We start from the raw sequence: 21,457 nt of genomic DNA, 5'->3' as shown, positions 1-21,457 counted from the left end.
TTACCCACTGCAGGTGATGGATGTGTGGCTGACCTGTGGCGATGCACAGAGCATAGCTTCATTGATCTGTACATTGTTGGATTGACAGGCTCCCAGGCGGGTGTTGTGAGGGGAGCGGTCAGACCAACAAAGCTAAAAGAAAAGAGCTGTTAAATATTAACCCTGTTATCTGCTTCCAGGGGGCTGGCAGCTGGAGAGGACAATGGGCAGAGGGGCTACATGTTGACCTTCGTCATCGCTTACCTCCGGGTGGGTCACTCCTCTGGCTTTTTTTCTGCCGGCGCTGATGGGCAGGTGGGGCGGGCTGGGAGGACGCCGGCTGACAGCAGATAGGATAGTGAACAACACAGAAAGGCTGCAGAATGCGACCCCGGGAGGTCTTTGATTTGATCTGGTCACAGTTGTTGTCAGGGTGTCTAACACTGAGGTATCTACACCATGAGGAGAGCACAGTGGTTGCAGTCAACATGACAATGGAGAGTTGTCTTTGGTCAGTCCCGTCAGAGAGGCCTGTTTTGATCATCGCAGAAACGAGCACAGAGATTACGTGCACATATATAACCTGGTGTCTGCTTTCTGTAGTAATATGCTTTCCTAAAGGTCAGCTCTTAACTTGTTTCTTTTTTTAGAAAACACAAATTAAGGCCTGAAAGTAAGATGTTATCCACCCGTACACGAGTATTTTGTGAAAACCCCATTTTCAAAAATACCCAGTCAGTGTAGATGTGGACTCGGCCTTAGTCAGACTTGTCCTCACTCACTACAGAGCCTGTCCTCCCGTTGTGTTGTCGATCTAATTGTATCCTGGTTTGTTGTGAGCATGCAAGTGTACTAAATAACCATCAACCTACTAATGCTACTCTTGTACTCTGAGCAGGACTTGGGGATGGACTACTATGTGATCGGGGAGTCCTTTGAAACCTCTGTGCCTTGGGACAGGTAAAGACACTGATATGAGCTGTTACATTTAAATAGCTGTAAACATTTTCCTCTTCTCACCTCCCACACAGTCAGTCCTAAGAGAGTCCTCTGTCTTCCTCTTGCTCCTGTTTCCCCTCCTTTCTTTTATTTCTCTCTGACATTCACCTTCATGCCACCCCACCCCCCCATTAATAGGCTTTGCGTTGGCGGAAGCTTTGCCTCCTCAGCCCACACACACACACACACACACACACACACACACACACACACACACACACACACACACACACACACACACACACACACACACTAGGAGAGACTTATCTAAATGTGTTCTTTGTAAGAAATGTAATATTAGCCACATATTCATCTCACATCCACATGTGGTGTGTTTTGCATTTTCTCCATGGTTTCATCATCATTTTGTCACACATATACACACACACACGCACGCACACATGCAGGAGCACACACGGCGCCATGTTGTGTAACATGCCTGACGGGAGGGACCAAGAGATCAGGCACTGAGGCGAGCATATGTGCCTGGCTCATTACCCGTCCTCCCCCCTCCGTCCTCCACACACGGCTGCACATGCTTAGGGCTGGCGGCCATTTCCACACCAGTGGGAACCTCTCCCACAATGATCATCATGTTAGTCTCCTCCTCTTCCTTCTTTCTGTCCCCTTTCCTTTTTCTGAATATGAATAATTTTGCATTCCTTATTAATTCAGTTCTATGAAAGTTCCCTATACATATGAGTGTTGTGTTTTAAATGGACACATATCACGGTTTAGATTGCTCGTGTGAGACTCCGTAAGTCATTTTGCAATTCTGTTTTATCTGGGTAATTTTGTACTCTTTCCAGGGTGTTGGACATTTGCAGAAACGTAAAGGCGCGCATCACCCACGAGTGTAAAGGCAAAGGAGTGCAGTTTCAACCGTTATCCACATGCAGGTAATTTTAGCAAATGTTTTAAAGCAAATTTAGGCTGATTGAAGAGAAATCCAATCCTTCAGGGCCGGGTATCATCAAACATGTTTAGAGACAAGTGCAGATACAATAAATTATGGTATCAACAGCAAAACACTTTTGTATTATAGTTAACACACTTTCTCTCTACAAATCCCTTTTTTCATTCTACAAAAGGAGCCGAAGTTCTCAAATGTTGAAGGATAAGGCTGGCGGTATCTTTATGTTTTTGTCAACAAATCGCATGAAAAGATCAAAACCAACGACTTCACTACCATGTCTGTGGCACTCATCCCCAAGCCCTTATGTTTATATCAGCGACATGATTATTTAAAAAAGAATGGGTCACAATTATATAATTTCATATTTAAAAGATGCAAAGTAACTTCTTAAAGAAGCTGGGAACTGTTGTTTTAGCAAATGTAACTCAAGCAGGAGTAAATGGTGCAGCTGTTGGACTATTTTCAGCAGCGGATTGATACACATTTGATACTCTAGTGAGTTTTTTCAGCTATTGTGCGGTGTATGTAAGACTGACTCAAAATCAATGACCATGTTCTTTGAAATGAAAGAGCCTGGCACCCAGTGGCTCATTTATGTGTTTTTAATTGACAATAACTGAGCTCCATGGCAGAGGAATAAGATATATGAGGCTTTAGATCCACAGACAATACTTAGATTGGATAGTTTGAAGGATCATATAACAGTTGGTTTTGATGTTTTTGTAGTATTTGTTGACCACAATTAAAATATAGACTCATCCTTTAAATAAAAGCCCAGACGAACTTTGCATAAACGTGATAATTGTCCGTCAAAAGTTGTGATTTTAAATCAGGAACTATCTGATGATAAAAAAAATAAAAAATAAGCACATTAAATTCTGAATCCATACATTTGGTTCAATACCAAAAATGTATTGAGTGAGTTAGCAAGAGCCGCTCAGACAGACAGACGGACAATCTGACAAACAGACGGTGAGCCGGTCGAAGAGCACCAGGCTTCTGCTCGCAGATTGTGGACAGATTAGGCCTCAGCCTGATTATGCGACAGCCATTCATTTCCCGGCCGCAGTCTGTCACATGATTGATTTGTCCATTTAACCTCTAGAACAGTCAGTGTGCCAGGTGATGGGCCATGTCAAATGAACAAGGGCTCTGCACCCTGCTCCTCCACAGGGAACAAGGCCAGAGAGAGGGAACATGCAAACTGGAGAAGCATTTCTTTTCTTAACGTAAAGGTTTTTAAAAAAAATAATGTACATGTTCTTGATGGGAAAATGAAAGCTGCATTTTATCAAGAAGCAGACACATGAACAGTAGGGATATTTTGTTCTGTGTAAAACAACAAACTAAATCAATTTTCTGTCCCGCATCAGTGAGTCATGCTGTTACCTGCAGCACAAAAGTGCTTTGGATGATTCAGTAAAAGCATTTGATGGCCATTTAATGTCTGATAATGTTACGTTATTAAAGGTGACAGTGCTTCCACGCCGCCTCCGCTTTCTAGGAGCCATGAAAGGAATTGAGGTCGTGGGTTCAAACCTCCTACTTTACTTTGTCTTCCAATTTTGATGGAAAAAATGCATTTATTGCATGAAAATGGAGCATCTTGATAAAACACTGCTCTTTGTATTCATGTAAATTAGATTTCAAGAGCTGAAAGAAAAACATTAAAGGAGTCTTTTCTCTTACAGGGTGACTCAGACGTACGATGCTGGGGCCTGTGTCTACTTTTACTTTGCCTTCAACTACAGGGGACTCAGTGATCCAGTACACGTGTATGAACAAGTGGAGGTATGAGCAGTTACACCGTGGTCCAGTCGTGTGTGCATCATGTTGAATCTCTAGCATCCCAGAGAGTGAATTTCAGAATATTGTATTCTATAAAATAAATGACTCTGGTTTTATTTGTTTTGTTTCCCAGCGTGCAGCTAGAGAAGAGATCCTTGCCAATGGAGGGAGCTTGTCACATCACCATGGAGGTACTACAACCTGACAAATTCAGACTAAAACATCGGGTCTATTTTTGCGAACATGAACTAAACCGATGCACATAATTCACAAGTAAAATATTAAAATGGGATGAAATTCTACTTTCACCTTCTCCTGGATTATAATTTATGAAAAGAGGGTTGCTCTCAGATGCAAAGGCAGAATGGCGAGCTTTCCCAGCGTGCTCTTCCATGCTAGTGAGCAGGCGGCCAGTCGTGCTATAAATGTGCATTCAATCGGAGATCTTTCACCGCTTTCTTCACATGTCCAAAATATGTTCCTGCTGCTCAGATGAATGGCTCTGACTTGGCTATTTGTTCATTTCAGCAGTGACCAAATGAAACGTGAGCAGGGGAGGCGGTGAAACAACTCTCTGGGCCCCATCAGGGCTAACCGAAATGGCTGCCTTATCTATATTGCCATCCGCCTCGCTGTTTTCATACATCACTTCGGGCTATTCATCACACCTGTCAAAAACAGTACGCAGTGAATCAGCTGCGACATTAAATCACAATTTTTCCTGAAGGCGGGGACGGGTTCAAAATTAAAAGATTGCTAATAAAAAGGAGGCGTTGGGGCCGGGGTAAATGACGCCGGCTGTATACTGACCTCCAAACGGTGGCCCAGCCACCCCGAGCAGCACAGGGAGGTGACGGAGGGGAGGGGGGGTGGGAGGAGAGGAGGGGATATTGATGCAGCTCCCGCGTGCGAGGCCCACTCTGTAATTGTGATTAATAACAGTGGGGCTCGCTATCTGAGCGCAGACAGGCCGGTTTGTCTGCCCACAATCAGCTCTTGACAAATGGAGCTAGTTTCACTGGGTTTTGTGTATCAAACAAAACAGATGTAGTCAAGGATGCTAAGGTGGGAGGGCACCGGAGGAAATATACATTTTTGTGGCCCTGTATTTACAGCAGGTCAGTGTTGTGCTGCGTGGGCGTAGGTGAGGGAATCTAGGCGTGTAGAGCGCTGAACCTCTTTCTCTGCAGGACATAATACTCTGCTAACACCACCACGTGTTGACTGCTGTCCATCACAAAAAGAAACGCTGACTATGTTCGATTTTAGATGGAGTCAGGTTTGTCACATGCAAAAAGATCTATTTTAAGTTCAATTATTAGCTTGTTCTGAAAGCCAGAACAGTGGAAGAAATGTCCTCTTTAACTAGGTCACCAGTGTTGCAGCGGTGAAGAGTTGTTGAACATCCATCACCAGGAGAGTCATCCATCTATCAGCCAATACTCCGGCTCGACCATATCACAGGAAGGCAGGGCTGCTACCTTACTCTGTCTTTCATGCCCTGACCCCCATTTGTCAGCGCAGCTCGGGGAGAGTGAGTGCGTGTCGAGGGGTTGAGGCTCAGCATGGCCACTACAGTCTCCTCTGTACGAGTGTCGCCCCGAGGTGCCCAGCATCTGCACCTCACCTCGTGGCTCTGCAAAGCTCCAATCTCGCTAACTCTGCCAACCGCACCTCCGCACAGGTCACTGCACTTAGGAGGTAGAAAAATGACCTGATTCAGGGAAGTTCCCGCTTTGCATTTGGCCCTGCACTTCCCCAGGCTTTTTCCACACAAGAGAGATATGACACTTTTTAAAAAGAAATCTGTCATTTCTGAAATAACTACCTGCTCTTCTTTGCATGTCTCAGCTGCACAGACCTAGCCTGGCGAGATTGATTGCAATAGCGAGCAGAAAGGAGAGAATATGACAAGATAGATGTGTAAATTATCACAGTGATGGAGGCAATGATGCAGTCCTAGCACCTTCTGTTTTCTCTCCTTTTCCTGAGAGGAGGGAGGGATGGAGGTGGAACGAGGAGGAAGGCCTGAAGAGGAGGAGGTTGTGGAGAGCAGGGTACTTTCTTAGTTATTGGGTAGCAGCTGATTGGTCCCTCTGTCACCATCTGGAGGTTTGTGTGGTATCAGAGTCCCTGGTGACCCCGCTGTCTGCCCTGTTTTGTCAGGGGACGGGCCTCATGGCTGATCCCCATCTGGGTTTCCTGGCTGGACTCTCATAACAGGCGGCCCCTTCCCTCAACATGCCCTATTAACACCGGAGCTCCCCTGCTAGTGATGCACAGAGAGGCGTGCGGAGAGCGGAGGGAAGGCCTGTGAACATTCCCATCATACACCTTCCTTATTCAGGCCTCCCTATCTAATCTCAAGTGATTACACTGCTGCTTGCAAGTGTTTGCTCAGCGAGCAGCACCTGCTCTGTTCTCATACTTATCTTTAGAGTTTTGGAATATAGATATCGTGTGTTTCTTTTAAGTTGACACGACCTCCAAAAGTTAAATTTGACCCTGCTTTTGATCTGACGTAAAGTTTTCTTTATTCCTTTTTGTTATTTTCCTTCATGTAGTGTAAAGTCCTTTTGATTAAGTTCCATTGCTTTTTTTTTTTACTTCTTTATTAAGTTATTGTTTTTAACTGATTTTCTCTGTGAGACTTTCAAACCTTCAGATGATGCAGACTGTTCAAAGGTGCATGCTGTGCAACACCATTGTCCCAGTTCAATTCAGTTATTTTTATTATCAATGCATTTTTATTTTTTTTTTGGATCAGTCTTTTAGTCTAATAAATTAATTACAAATAAAAGTTACAATTTCCAAGTGCCCAAACTAAATCCCAAAAATATAAAACGGCAGCAAATCCTCACATTTGAGAATCTGGAAACGGAGATTTTTTTTTTTTTTTGCTATTAAACACAACTTTATTTCAGAATATGCAATATAAAACTACAGGGTCTATATTAGTAGATATTGTACCATAACCACATCAACATATGTGCAATTAATTAAATGACCAAAGACAAACAGACACGTAGTGAGTCTGGGGCTTTTGGGGCCCCTGGGCAGTTTTCAGTTTAGCTTGATTTTTGTTGGATGTCATTTCCACTCCCATTGTCTTTTTCTGCCCCAACTATCCAATAAAAGCAAAATGCAAAACAAACTATCTGCAGATAATGTGAAAGCTCAAAATAAATCTTCATTGTACAGATTGTGGCTGGTTAAAGAAATTCTGCAGCTTCATCGGTTTGTAGAACATCAACGTTTTTATTTTATTTGAAGTTTTCTAACAATAGTTTGGCTCTCCAGTGAGGTTTTCCCAGTCCTCCGCAGTCACCAGACCTCTCGCTGGCTCCAGACTCTCCGCTGAGAACCTGTCGGGCACAGACGCCGTGGAGTATGTCGGACTGGACAGCTGGAGAAGCTATGGGCACCCTCACTAGGCTTGGTGCCACAGCCTCTTTCGCTCCTCAGGTTGGGGCTTTAGGAGGAGGGAGGGTGAAGAGCGGCTGAAAGCCAAAGTCCTGCTGACAGAGGACCATTGTGTGGGTGGCTTTGGCCCCCTGTTGGTGATCGGGCCAGTGTCAGAGGGCACAGAGCGGCGTTCAGGACAAGCGAGCACAACATCCATCGCAGGTCAGCTGGAGGAGTGTGCTCGTGTGCACAATGAGACAGAAACGCACACACACACACACACACACACACACACACACAGACGAACGCTCCAGCGACTCTGGAGGGAGGGAAACGGAGGGGAGTGGTGGCTCAAAGAGCGAGGGAGCCGGGGACAGCCCGCTACAGCCGCCAGCCGGCCCCTCCTCTGGGAACACACAGAGCCTAATGAGTTTGATAGTCTGCTGAGCTCCATAAATCATGCCATGCAAAACATTTCTCCTCTCTGAATAAAAGCATTTATCACCCTCTGTTTATTCACTCACTCTCACAAGATTGATTGGCTCCCAGCAGCCCGCTGAGCAATCAGCCGTGCCGATTCCTCTATTTCTCCCCCTCGGTCCGCTTCCTTCAGTTTGTTTATTTATTTATTTTCTCTCTTCTGTCATTCAGTGGGCAAACTTCGGAAGGAGTGGATGAGAGAGACCATCTCCAATGTTGGCATGGGGATGCTCAAGTCTGTCAAGGACTACGTGGACCCCAAAAACATCTTCGGCAACAGGAACCTCCTCTAATTTCCTGCTCACCTTTAATCTCACCTTTTTTCGAAAAAGCATCTTGAGCATTTTGGATTAATAGCTACTAAATGTGAATTGAAAATGGACAGACATGTTGTCTTTTTCATCAAAAGTGTAATTCGGTGCCATTTATTGACCTTTTACGTTATATTGCACTTAATATGCTGTAACAATTACTGTCGCTCACGGTGAAGCTCCTTTTTGCTGTTGAGTCGCGGCCTCAGCTTGTTGTAGGAGCGACGGCCATGATGCAACAAAACCTTGATTTTTGTCATCATTTTTTTAAGATTAATCATTTCCTAAATATTCTTGCCAACACTTAATTCAGTTAATAACAGTTAATTCATCTCTGTTTGATTTTACTTTCCTCTTGTGCGTGCATGTATGTGGCACGTCTTTAGTAAGTTCTAGATGAATGCACTTCCTAAAGCTCTGTGCCTTTTTCTAAAGCTTTCGTCTGCCTTCCCCTTCACCTACGAAATACTCCGCTGGTGAACAGTGAGTCCCTCGGTGAAGCAACATTGACTTGAACATGATGTTTTCTGTGTCTTTTTCTTGCCCTCATGCCTTTTGTTATACTGACCTATTGCCATAAGCCACTTTTTCTGGACTGTATGTGTGTGCCTCTGCCTCCACTAAAGATTCCTTCTGCCACCATATTTTAACAATAACCTCCCCTCCCCCTCCTGGAAGTACAGTACGATTACAGAGAGAGATATTCCTTGTGGGTTTAGTTTTTTGTACTGAAAGTGTTTACCTTGCATGGTTTGTTACTGAGAAAGTGAAGTGGGGGGAAGCCATTGCGTTTTTTCCAATCACGCCCCCTTCAATGTGACCACGTTTGCAGTTTAAGGCCTCTGGATCCCGGTGCTCACGTCGTACCAAAGACTCAACACATCAGATCATTCAAACATATCCTAAACATATGTTTTGACTATGTGACCTTCACACACATTAAGTAACTTCATGCACAGCTAAACTATATTTTTAAATCAGCATATGCAAAGATGACCCTTCTGAGCGAGGTAAAAGGTCGATGTTTGTGTCCGTTATGTGCTAAAACGTTCTACATCATGTTTCTTATGTTTAAGACACTATTGAAATATTTCTCATCCTTTAGAATTGCCCAGAAACTAAAAGAAAATAGTTTCCCTTGTTACTGTGTAAAGGATTTTTGGAACGGATACTGTAATGTACTAAAGTTTGATAATAGCCTTGTACCATTTGTAATTGTAAACCATTGGTTTTTGAAGCAAACTAAAGCTTTAAGAAAGCTGTTTGTTGAGGAATCTCGCCTTCTCCCCCTTCTGATCTGTGATTCACATTTTCCTGAACCACCTTGTCCTTTTTTAATTCATAATATTTCCCCAAATAAAAGGACTCATTAGGGACCTGTCATGTGACATTTTACCTGTGTCAAAACAACGTGTGAGAGCTTTTGAACGTCATGGATGTACCTTTTTGTTATGTTCCACTTCTCTTAACGACGTCATATAAACCAAGTACATTTTGTCTATGCTGTTTGTGCAATAAATTGAACATCCTATTTGTTGGACTTTTCTTTCACCTAAATATATAACACATAACACTGTTAAGAGAGCTGAACTCTCTTATACATCATTTCCAATCCAGCTCTTCAAGAGAAGCTTTTGTTTATGTTTTCAGACGGTGCTAAGAGGGTCAACAGGAACCTGAGAGCAGGTTTTTGTTTCCTCTACCTATTCCACACTGAGCTCAAGGCAATCCAGCACAGAGTTTAACACATCCTGTCTTTTGCTTCCTGACTGGAAGGTGGTGTTTTCTTTCTACACACAGGCTCATTTGGGAGTCATCTTCACCCACACAGCCACCCACACACTGCTTGCTGACGTCAGCGCCACCTATCAACAGCAATAGAGCTCAGCCTTGGATGATGAAATGCACTGCAGTTATCACATTCAGTGGCTTAATACCAAAGATTGTGTGAATGATTACAGCAGATATAAATAAGACTATATATTTTTTAAGAAGGTTTCAGCATCTCTGATCATTCACTGGACTTGTTAAGAGTTGTGAAATATTGATTTCAGATTCATATATTTGCAGCTATTCCTATTTTCTTAATATGTTCTTATCTTTCCAACCTGACTGCATCATGCACTTTCTTTTCAATGAATTATGCGCATACCTGCGGTATTTCATTGATACATTTCATGTGTAAAGATACATTTGTCCACAAGAGGGCAGCACTGCACTGGGGAGAATACTGTATGGACTGAGCAGCAGAATCAGTTGTGACGGAAGTATTCAGGTCCTTTACTTAAGTAGCAATACTGGGATATAGAAATACTAATGTACAAGGGAAAGTCCAGCATTGAATGTTAATGAAGTAAATAATGTACTATTATATATTATATTATTATATTTTTTTCTTTATTAATTGGAAAAAAAACAAATGTTTCGTCACTTATTGAACAATTCCTAAATACACAATAATGCAATCAAATTAGGGATCACGTCCTCATGGGTAGGCCTACATAGTTATTTTTGCATAGATGGGAAAAAAGTTGCACCTTAATTATTCACAGATTTAGTGCACCACCCAGCAGGCACACTAAGTGACCTAAATCTAACAAATCTGGGATTCTGCGTCACCAACAGGGCAGGCTCGAGCTACCATGCTAACTACAAATAATACAGTAATATCAAGATTTAGTGCAAAAATGTCATTATACATTTTGAACATGATAAATATAACGTTAGATTCATTATAAAATCATTGTTTACATGACAATTATATTAGAATAATGCTAACTAATAAAAGTTTCCTTAATTTCACTGGATATTTACGTGCATTGAAAGAACTAATGAACACAAAAAAGCTTTAAAGGAATAATGTGTTTTTTTTTCCTATTAGAGTTTTGTATTATTACATTTATTTATACCTATTTTTATTATTATTTTCATTATTATTTGAATCCACATTCTAGTTTCTCTGTCTTACTATTATGTTGCGTAAACTACATGTCTGCAATGGTTGTAGATTGGGATGTTTTTTTCAATAAAGATTGAAACAAAGAGGCTACCATGCTAAATGCTAACATGCTGATGCTGGATCCTCCAGATGATCTCTTCGTTAAGTGAGGAACTTTGACCTCTAGTGAGGTGTGTTTTTACACTTTTCTGTTTTTTGACTTGTTTGACCACTTTGAGGAGTGCGGGACAGAGAGGCTGAGTGGACTGGTTACACTTTGAGAATAAACAAGCAGTGAAGAACCTGGAGCATATGAGGAGTAACATAGCAGTTGTGTGTGTGTGTGTGTGTGTGTGTGTGTGTGTGTGTGTGTGTGTGTGTGTGTGTGTGTATCTCTCTTTTTGCTTTAATGTGCGTGCTTGTAGCTGCAGCCGCTGCAGAGTTTATATTGTTTATACATGTTTTAATCAGCTGTTTATTCTACAAGAAGTGGCAGTTTATTTCATGTATGTGGCCTAACAATGCTTCTTGCACCCGCCATGTTTTTCGAGACTTTTTATTTATTGTCGATCATTTGTGTTTAATTGTCTGAGTTTTGTCTCTTTTCTGGTTAATTCTAGTAATGCTACACCGAGGAAGGAGGTTGTATATGTATATCTGTTAATCAGTTGTATGGCTTCTATAGAAATGTAATTTTCTGTTGGTTTGGACATAAGGGCTCTGGTGTGAAGTTGTTCCACTTGTGTATATGTTGACATTTAGCCTAATGCAATGTGTTGTGTAACCAAAAGTGTGTAGTGTTGTTTATTAAGTTATTTTAACATTTTATAATATATCCTTATATCTTTTTTTTTTAATAAAACGCACTAAAGGTTATTTTACAAATAGTACATTTAAAAAAAAGAAGTAAATACTCCATACAGTTATATAAGTATACTATTCCAACAGGCTTACTCTGTCCCAGGTAGTTTGTTGATGTGGAGCTCATTTAAACAATTTCATACAATGTTGAGTTAATCTATAACAATTCATCATATTATACAAGATCATCGTGTGTTTAGTATGTAAAATCATCAAAGTAACCAACAATGTTTCCCTCATAATTGTGGTGTAGTAATAAGTCTGTAGTAGAGTAGTATAAAGTAACATGCAATGGAAATACTCAAGTAAAGTACAACTTTCTCATATACTTGTGTAAACTTGTGTCAGAATAAACCAGAAGAGATATAGCAGCATATTTTTATTTAAACTCTGAACAGAAACATTGCACATTGCCTTTTCATGCCCTAGTTTTCTTTCAGTCTAGCCCGCCGTAACCAAACTGGGAGAGGAAAGAAGAAATACAAGTAGCACGTTACATTGCAAAAAAGACGAAATAGAAGTTTGGCTGCATAGACCTAATAGAAAAATAGAACAGCGATATTCATAATTCACATAACATAATGCAATAGAATTTAAATCATGCATTTCCAATGAGATAATGTGTTTAATGATGAAGTTCAAAATACGAGGTATTTGTTGGCTCACATGTTTGCTACATCCTTAGCAAGTGGTTGAATTTAATACTGCATAAAACATGCGATTCAAAATGTTTCTGGTCGACTTCAATTCAGCTCTTTAACTAAAACACAGTAGAGTACACAGATCCATGCCACACAATGTGCACAGTCACAATTTAAAACTCCAATTAACAAAGCTACAACACAAGTCATAAGGCATACCCCCCACCCCAAAATAATACCTTTTAATAATAATAATAATAATAATAATAATAATAATAATAATAATAATAATAATAATAATATTAATAATAGCTTGTGACTACATGGGCACTTTAGTACTACCAGTTTCAGTGTTTCATTTTTCTTTTGGATAATATAATAGCTGTTGAAGTAACATCTGTGAGCTTTGAGAGAAGGACAGAAATCAGATTAAAGCAAAGATCTGACATTTTAGGAAATACACTTGTTCACTTTCTGGCGCCAATTTAGATAAGAGGATACCACTTTCAAATAAAGATACTGGTTGTATTAGCTTAGCATAAAGACTGGAAAGAGGAAGAAACAGTTTTTCAGTTTTTCCCCGTTTGTCAAATGTGTCGGACTATTTTCTGGCTGCAGAAAGTCCCGGCCAAGACATAGTCTGACAAATAATCATTTATAAAACAGTACGCTTTGGGTTTTTGTTTAGATTAAACGCACACAATCTAACATTTTAATTAGTGAGCTTTAGAGGTGCTGGTTGGCCAATTGTATTACCTTTGGACGGAGCCTGGCTAGCTGTTTCCCTTTGTTTCTAGCCTTTATGCTAAGCTAAGCTAACCGTCGGCTGGATGTAGCTTTATTTAAGAGACGGGTATGAGGGTGGTATACTCTCGTCTAAGTGTATTTCTTACAAAATAGTTTAGTGAGTTTATATGAAGCATTCTCAGCTCTCAGTGTTAAATTGGTAGATGAAATCAGGACAACTTCATCAAGGCACATGTGTGTGTTTGTGTGTGTGACAAGTGACAACCTGCATTTATAAAATTGGGCAAAATAGATTTCTATATGTATATAATGTTAATGCTTTGAGGCTAACATGGGGTCAAAAACATAACTGCAGTCATTGGTTTTTATAAATGATGGCAAAAAATATGTCATGGTTCAACATGGATTTCCATACTATCTAAGAATCTTGGTGAGGAGGCCATGCATTTTTCATTAGGATCTTAAAACAAGGCACAGGGAGGGAGGGAGCACTCAATTTGCATCGCAAGCACTGTCACAGGTCCTGCACCGCTTTATCCTTCAGCAACTCTACAGCCACATTACAATCCAGAGCGTACATGTTCTCAAATAGTACTTGTAAATAACTTAATAGCCTATATACAGATTTACAAAAAATATCCCTGTTACCCTGGACAAAATGCGAGCAACGAGGAGGTACCGAGATAAAACGAACCACAGCAGAGACAAACATTCCTCTCCAGTATTCTCCATGCCTTGTAGAGCCGAAAATCTGCGCAATGCCCAGAATAGTTAGTGTTAGCTCACTGGTTGACATGTTGACACAGTGGTTTGAGTTTCCTTTCTGACGTGGTGTCATCAGCTGATTTGTAGCTGCTCCGACAAGCTCGCCAAACACAGCTCTGTCAGCCTTCAGCAGAGGAAGACTGAAGGGAGCTGAAAAACCTCTATGATAGCGCCGCACTCAAGTCTAAAGCTCATCTCTAGCAGCAAAAGCGAAGAGGAGCAGAGCCCAAGAACCACTGCATGCACTGCACTGCCTCTGTTGCAGGCTGCATTTAAGAGGAAGTATAAGCCTAAGAGATCAGCTTGGAGATGGCATCAAAAGCTAACTAACAGGTTCAGATGGTGTGCCATCAGCGTCGCTGCTGTAGCAGGGTGAGCTGTCCGTTGTGGCCGCAGTGCAGCCGCTAGTTTCTGTGCTGTCTCCGCTGCAGGAGCTGGAGGGAGTAGACACACTCTGGCCTCGTTGTCTTTTCTTGTTTAGTTCCTCCCAATTGGCCCTGTTAGCTCTGATCATGTCAACCATCGGCTGAAGTTTGGGATTCAACGTGACAAGAGTCTAGAGGGAGAGAGAGAGGAAGGAGAGAAAGATGAGAATGGAAAAATACACATTAAATATGAAGACAAAAAAAAACACCATTGGCACTAGAAGCAGAGGCCCCAGTTTGTTTTTCCTAAAAATAAACAGCTGTGATATTTTTACAAGAGTCTACACGCATGCTAGCAGCTCTGTGAGGCTGTGAGTAGGCACAGCGGTGCTTCGAGCTAAATGCTAACATCAGCATGCTAACATGCTCACAGTGACGATGTTAATATGCAAGGTAACATTTTAACATGTTCACCATCTTAGCTTAAAATGTTAGCAATGTTAGCATGATAACATGTGCTAACTGAAAGGGCACATGGAGAGAACAGACCTCCGCCAAGGCTGTTCCTATAAGTGAAAAATAATGCATGTATCCGCTCCAAAATTAAATGGATTATTCCTTGGTCCATGCTAAACCTATCCACCAAGTTTCATGAAAAATAGTGTTTTTTACGTAATTCTGCTAACAAACCAAAAACCGAAAACTTGCCGAAGCTAATTAGCACAGCTGTGGTTGATGAGTAGGCCTATGTCATTATTTTTACAAGTATTTAGTCATAAACCAAAGTGTTGGGCAAATTAAAGTGTTGGGCGCTAGGTGAAAGAATTAAAGTCAGTAGGCTACCATTTATCCTCAACACCAAAATTGTCTGGACAACATTTCATAAAAATCCATCTAATAGTCTTTTTTCTAATCTAGACAAAAAGAGTAACCAACAATTACATGTCCTTGCACAACGACTATTTCCCCCTATACTTACTTACAAATACCGTGTACATGTTTTGCTTGTGTTTCACATACTGTATGTCACATCCAGTTGCCTGGATTAGGAAATGTAGTTGCAATTTGAGAAACGTGTTAAAAATATTTGTAATCGTGCAGCAAAAATAATATTTAAGTTACTGAAGCCTGTAGGGGACTATTATTATTATTATTATTATTATTATTATTATTATTATTATTATTATTATTATTATTATTATTATTATTATCTAAAAAAATATATATTTTTAGACAAAAGCACCATCACTTTCCACATATAATCAAACAGCATTTAAATTTTCACATACTAGTATGAGCTTTCTATGACCATTTTAAAAGGAAAAAGGAAAAGTTGTCTGACATGTACCCCGCTGTACAGTGGACAATATTCGAAAAGTTAATTCAACCACGTTTTTTTGGTGACAAAATGAAAACACAAATGGAAATCTGTCAGTCCTCTCATCAGACGGTCTTTCAGTTACGACATCAATCCCTCTCTGTGAACGACGTTTTTTTACATATCGAGTGGCATTTCTCCCCCCCCCCCGTAAAAACAAACGCTTAGCTCTGTGACTAGAATGTTCAGATAACACATGAGACGCACACACTGAAAAGCAGCACATTATTCATCATGCACCACAAAACAAATGAAACAATACGGTGAACAAATCGCTGCTACAATAACATACAGTCGCTCGATAGTTTAAGCCAATGAAATGGCTGCTCTTTAGAGATTAGAAGCACGTGTATGACTGAGATAAGTCTTTGTCATTCGTCTGTGATGAACTGTAAGTGGAAGCGTGGTCCAAGCTGTCATCCACCATTTTAATAAATCACCTGCGACATGGGGAGATTTTGTTCCCTCTGTTCTCCTCACATTTTCTATTGTGCCTATTGGATTTCCAGGGATGTCTGTAATTAGTTGTTGTTTCATTAACCCGTTTTATATGGGGAAAAATAACATGTGAGCATGGGTCGCACATGCCAAAACATTATTCACACGCATATAAAGGAGTAAATGAGCAGCCATTGTAAAAATGAATGAAACAAATAGGATGGTAAGTAAGTACACCCACACTTGGGATTATGTATTGTATGTCTTAAAGGGAAATCAAATGTGTTGTTGGAGAAAACCCATCTAATCACAGCAGCCAATTAAGTGAACTTTAAATGCATTTATATTCAGAGGGTGTATTCACTAATTCATACGAACAATTAAAACACTTGTGTGGGTGGTCGACCAGAACAAAGCTCCGTGATGTGGCCGAGTTAGTTCAGACATCAAAACTATTTTTCTTTGTTGAATAAATCAGCTGTCAGCCCACTTTTGGTTCATTAAGAATTCATAACATGTCCTGAAAGGTGTTTTAAAAACCATGTGTGACTTAATAATTCATAATATTGTGATTGCTGGAATATGTGTGCTGCTAATCATGAAGCTGTTCACCTGTGAGGCCGAGCAACATTAGAGCACACGATGGATTTCCATTCCTGTGATTTGAGATAAAGTCGATGCCTTTTTCTGAAATCTGACTATTTTTGTGTTTTCGCACACATCTGGTTTCAGGCTGTGTGTGTGTGTGTGTGTGTGTGTGTGTGTGTGTGTGTGTGTGTGTGTGTGTGTGTGTGTGTGTGTGTGTGTGTGTGTGTGTGTTACTGTGTGTTAATGTAGGACTGAAGCAATTAGTTAATGATCGAAGAATCATTTAAGTCATTTTTCAAACAAAAAGACCAAACATTCATCTTCTCCAGCTTCTCAAACAGGAGGATTTATATGGGTTATTTTAGGGGTTTTGGACTGTGTGCTATTTGAAGACATCAACATGGGTTTTAAGAAATCTGCATTTTCACTATTCTCTGACATTTGTTATGGTATATACAAATATAACAACTTTATTGTCACTGCACATTTCACAGGGAACAAGTTTTGGCTGAGACAACAAAATGTACTTTAGCATCTAACCAGCATTTTATAAAGTTATCTATATATATTAGATTCAGAGGGATGAATCCCTCTTTTTTTAATGGTCACATACAGAGCACACACAGTGAAATTTGTTCTCTGCTTTTAACCCATCCTAGTGACCAGGAGTCTAGTACTAGGAGCCACTGCTCCAGCTAATGTACAGCACCCAGGGAGCAATGGGAGTGAGAGGGGAAGGGGGATGTCTGATGCCTTGCTCAAGGGCACCACGGCAGGGCAGGAGGTGAACTGTGACCTCTCCATGTAGCAGTCACACTCCATTTTTTTATGGTCGGGTCGGTAACTTGAACCAGCAACCCTACGGCTCACAGTCCAAGCCCCTACTGACTGAGCCACTGCCGGACTATATATGTGCAGTATGTATCTTATAAACCAAATGCTTAATTGAGAAAATGATCTGCAGATGAACTGTTATTGAAAATCATATTACACTGTGATGGCATGTGGTCTACACACACACAGCTGTGATTTCCAAAAACCGACTGGTTTGATCGTCTCAATCTTTTTGCATTTGTCTCGTTTGCGGGTTAAAAGAAGATAATTTGCTAAAGGGAAAACAATTTCCCTCTTTCTCCACAGTATCCACAGTGGGACATTGTCATTGGTTTGCACAGCATTATTATTCTACTGATGTATACTCAGAAGAAGAAGAAGAAGAAGAAGAAGAGAGAGAGAGAGAGAGAGAGAGAGAGAGAGAGAGAGAGAGAGAGAGAGAGAGAGAGAGAGACTGTCATATGGTGGGGTATATAGATGGAAGGTTATATAATGGGGGATTAATATTCCACAAAGTAGCGAGCCACCACCAGGAGAAGGAGATCAGCAAGATCAAGAACGAGATCTCTTCCGCCCACAGACAAAAACCCTGCCGCCTCTGAACTTCCTCTGTTCTCCCCCTCGCAAGTTTAATTGGCAGTAGCATGATCGTGAGCTCCATATCTGCATTCTCCAATCATCAGCCTTCACATGAGGCGTGGAGACAAACCCCCCACGCAGACAACACACTTTGATGCTTTTTATCTCCACTACACAGACAGTAACAATGGTGAAACAGCCCCGCACAGATAAGTCTGCTCTAACTTTGGACACTGATCCTTGGATAATTCAATAAAGATGATCTATTGTTTGCTTTCTACTCGTAATAATAATAATAATAATAATAATAATAATAATAATAATAATAATAATAATAATAATGACAGTAAAAAGTAAGGTTTAACAGTAAAAACTATAAGAGTGAATGAACTATTTAATCCTCGACTCCCTGCCCAACAGTTTGCTTTCATGACTGCAGCACGCCTCATCTCTTAACAGACCTGATCTCCTCAGTAAATCAGCCTGCGTCTTTCTCCCACACAGCTACTGCTGCCGGCAGTGGGAGGGGCAGGTGAGTCTCTCTTGACGTCATTCAGAAACACACGCACACACACATTACTATACTGGCGAGGACAAAGTATAGATTTCCATTAATTCCCTGAAAGATTACCACTAGCTCTAACTCTGACCCTAACATTTGCTCTGCCCGAGATCCTACAGTAAAACCAGCCTCTCTATCTGCGTGTTTGCGAAAAAGTCTTAGAAGAAAAGGCAGTCAAGAGTCGGTCCTTCTGTCATTATTGTACAGTAAAGCCCGAAGTGCACCGTCTAACTGAGGAGATGTAACCCAACTAACATCACAGCTCTATTCACTCTACTACCTCTGAGCTTTCTCACAGTCAGAAAGTGCACACTCATTCTGCTGTTCTCAAAATAACAGGATGCAACCTTGAAGTTGTTTCAGAGCTTTCAATAAAACATTTTTAAAAATACACAATTTCTTCAGTGAGAAATCTGTGGCTGCAAAGAAAAAGTTGAATAGTTGTTGGTGACCGTTTCATTTGCTGGCGTCAGTGAGGCGGACAATAGCTGAGGAAGGACAGCGACTACTGATGTCAGAGGCGTGTGTGTGTGTGTGTGTGTGTGTGTGTGTGTGTGTGTGTGTGTGTGTGTGTGTGTGTGTGTGTGTGTGTGTGTGTGTGACACAAGCGCGTCACAATGAGAGCAGTGAATCTTCAGGTGTCTACCTCGTACAGCGGCGCACAAATTCCATCAATCCACTCCAGCTGAAGCCCTGGCAATTCATCCTTCCTGTTTCGATCGAAGATGGCCTGAAACACAAAAGTTAGACTTTATTTGCACGTATACGTTTGTATTTCACATACATTTCCTATTCTACCTCATTCTTCTGCAGCCTGAACTTAAGAGGCTGAGGCTGTGCTTCAAAGATAGTTACTGGGCGACGACTTAGAAGTTAATATTTCATTTCCAACACCCACGCACACACAGAGCGGTAAAGGTTTGTCACAAGCGGCAGACCGGAGGCTACCGCATTGGTTATTTCAGAGGGGAGGCAATGTGGCCTGGCTCGATTAGTCAACAGCCATTAATTGCTGACAGAAAGCTGTTGGTTTTTCCCCTTTTAAGAACTTGCAACACAGTTCAGCCTTCAAAGCTTCTCAATCAAACACACAGTACTCCTCTGTTGTGGCGCTTCGGCTTTGAGCATAGTCTGAATACGTTATGAATAAAGATCTGAATTTGGACCAAAGTCTTTCCCAGCTACTATTATTGTGCTATGTTTACATTCATTTGAGCTATGAGCAAGTCTAAGCTAGTAGAACTCCAACACACCCAGATGCCTTGTGTGTTTACAGCTGAATGAATAGAAAGGTCAGTGTGCTTTGAAACCTGTGTAGGGGGGATTTTCTTTTAAATAATGATTGTTACGTGGTCCACAATGGCAGTGGAGTGGTCAAGCTGTCATGACACACTCTCATGTTTCCTACACAGTCAGTGTGTTTTAGAACTGTGGAGAAAATAGATCTTGTGAGTCATCCCCTCAGTGGAGGTCACGGTGGTGAAACTAACTGCAAAAAGCACAACACACCAGAGATGTTTGGATGTACTCACAGAGGGCGTGAGCTTCAGCTCTGATCTCTCTCTGTCTCCCTGCTCGAAGAACTCACTGGTCACCAACTCTGCAACCTGCAGTGAGAGAACACATGAATGTAGTATTTCCTTAATCTAATAGTGTGTCAATTATTTTCTCAATTCATCAAAGCTCAAGGTGATGATATCAAACGCCCCGAAACTCAAAGACATTCAGTTTGCAATCGCATAAGACAAATAAAAGCAGCAAATCCTCACAATTTTAAAGCAGGAACAAGGGAATCTTTCTCACGTATTCTCACCTTGCGTGATATTTCCCAAGGTTTAGTGACGGCACCAAGATCACAAGCTGTCATCATCATGGATCTGACAGGAATCAGATTTCACATAGTATTTGTGATATTAAAGATTTAGAGACATTACGTGTGTGTGTGTGTGTGTGTGTGTGTGTGTGTATGTGTGTGTGTGTGTGTGTGTGTGTGTGTGTAGGGTATTACCTGCACATGTCTCTATGAGCCTTCACGTTCCAGTTGTACTCTCCTTTGCTGACCAGCTCAAAGAACGTGTTTCTGTTCCTAAAGGGAAACAAGACATCCGCACATGTAGGTGTAAGTGACATAAATTCCACAAGGGGGCGGTGTTACCTAAAAGAAACCTGCAGTAAACGTTGTACAGAGATAGACTTAGTATGCTTTATTGTATAAATGAGTTAGTACACTGGAGTCAGACAAGTTCTGTGGACATTTCAGGAGATTTAACAGTTTAATAAACAGTGTGGTGTTTAGCAGAACATACTCAAAGTAGAGTGTGAGGTCTGTGGCCAGAATCGATTGTTTCAACAGCTGCATGAGGTCGCTGTACTCTGAGGACGAGAGGTTGGAGAAGATATTGTGACCCTGTGGAGACACATACAGAGATAACATGATAAATATTTTCTAAACACATTTTCTAACCGCACACAGAACAACCTCAAATAAAGAAGCACTAGTCCCAGGATTAATTATTCATTATGTTTAGCATGGGTACCATTTACTTAACAGAAGCTCCATATTACTCATTACATGGGTTTATTTTAAATATTATATATAAAATTAAATTATATAATTTGACTGCTGACAATACTGGCTCATCAGTCACAGATCATCTTTTTTGTTGTTTTTATCTCCTTTACCTTTCTTCTATTTCATCATCATTTTTATTCTCTCTACTGTGTTTCTGCAGCTTTTGTCTTCTTTTTTTAATTTTACCCTAATTCTGTCTTTTGTTTGGCCTTTCTGTTGTTAAAATGCCTTCTGGGTATCCTGCTTTGTTTTGTCTGTCAAAGCACTTTGTAAACTCTGTTTTTAAAGGTGCTATATATAAAATTGTTATC

At 40.9% G+C, this 21,457-nt stretch overlaps 2 protein-coding genes across 2 annotated transcripts in view; one reads left to right on the top strand and one right to left on the bottom strand.

Moving 5' to 3' along the window:
• The window catches only part of agps (alkylglycerone phosphate synthase), a 32,949-nt gene extending 23,540 nt beyond the window's left edge, over nucleotides 1-9,409 (top strand). The window contains exons 15-20 of the mRNA XM_029459175.1: nucleotides 180-249; nucleotides 878-939; nucleotides 1,788-1,877; nucleotides 3,586-3,685; nucleotides 3,816-3,873; nucleotides 7,739-9,409. Of these exons, the coding sequence (XP_029315035.1) occupies nucleotides 180-249; nucleotides 878-939; nucleotides 1,788-1,877; nucleotides 3,586-3,685; nucleotides 3,816-3,873; nucleotides 7,739-7,860 (502 nt within the window). The 3' untranslated portion in view covers nucleotides 7,861-9,409. The remainder of the gene's footprint in view (nucleotides 1-179; nucleotides 250-877; nucleotides 940-1,787; nucleotides 1,878-3,585; nucleotides 3,686-3,815; nucleotides 3,874-7,738) is intronic.
• A 2,642-nt stretch (nucleotides 9,410-12,051) lies between these two features.
• Nucleotides 12,052-21,457, bottom strand: part of pde11a (phosphodiesterase 11a) — a 36,077-nt gene continuing 26,671 nt past the window's right edge. Inside the window, exons 15-20 of the mRNA XM_029459039.1 lie at nucleotides 20,881-20,981; nucleotides 20,583-20,660; nucleotides 20,388-20,451; nucleotides 20,107-20,181; nucleotides 19,221-19,304; nucleotides 12,052-14,386 (exon numbers count right to left, since the gene is read on the bottom strand). Of these exons, the coding sequence (XP_029314899.1) occupies nucleotides 14,153-14,386; nucleotides 19,221-19,304; nucleotides 20,107-20,181; nucleotides 20,388-20,451; nucleotides 20,583-20,660; nucleotides 20,881-20,981 (636 nt within the window). The 3' untranslated portion in view covers nucleotides 12,052-14,152. The remainder of the gene's footprint in view (nucleotides 14,387-19,220; nucleotides 19,305-20,106; nucleotides 20,182-20,387; nucleotides 20,452-20,582; nucleotides 20,661-20,880; nucleotides 20,982-21,457) is intronic.

Source organism: Cottoperca gobio, chromosome 21 (genome assembly GCF_900634415.1).
Source record: "Cottoperca gobio chromosome 21, fCotGob3.1, whole genome shotgun sequence".
Classification (NCBI taxonomy): domain Eukaryota; kingdom Metazoa; phylum Chordata; class Actinopteri; order Perciformes; family Bovichtidae; genus Cottoperca; species Cottoperca gobio.
Note: the sequence above shows the minus strand (reverse complement) of the source record. Positions and strands in the feature narration are given on the sequence as shown.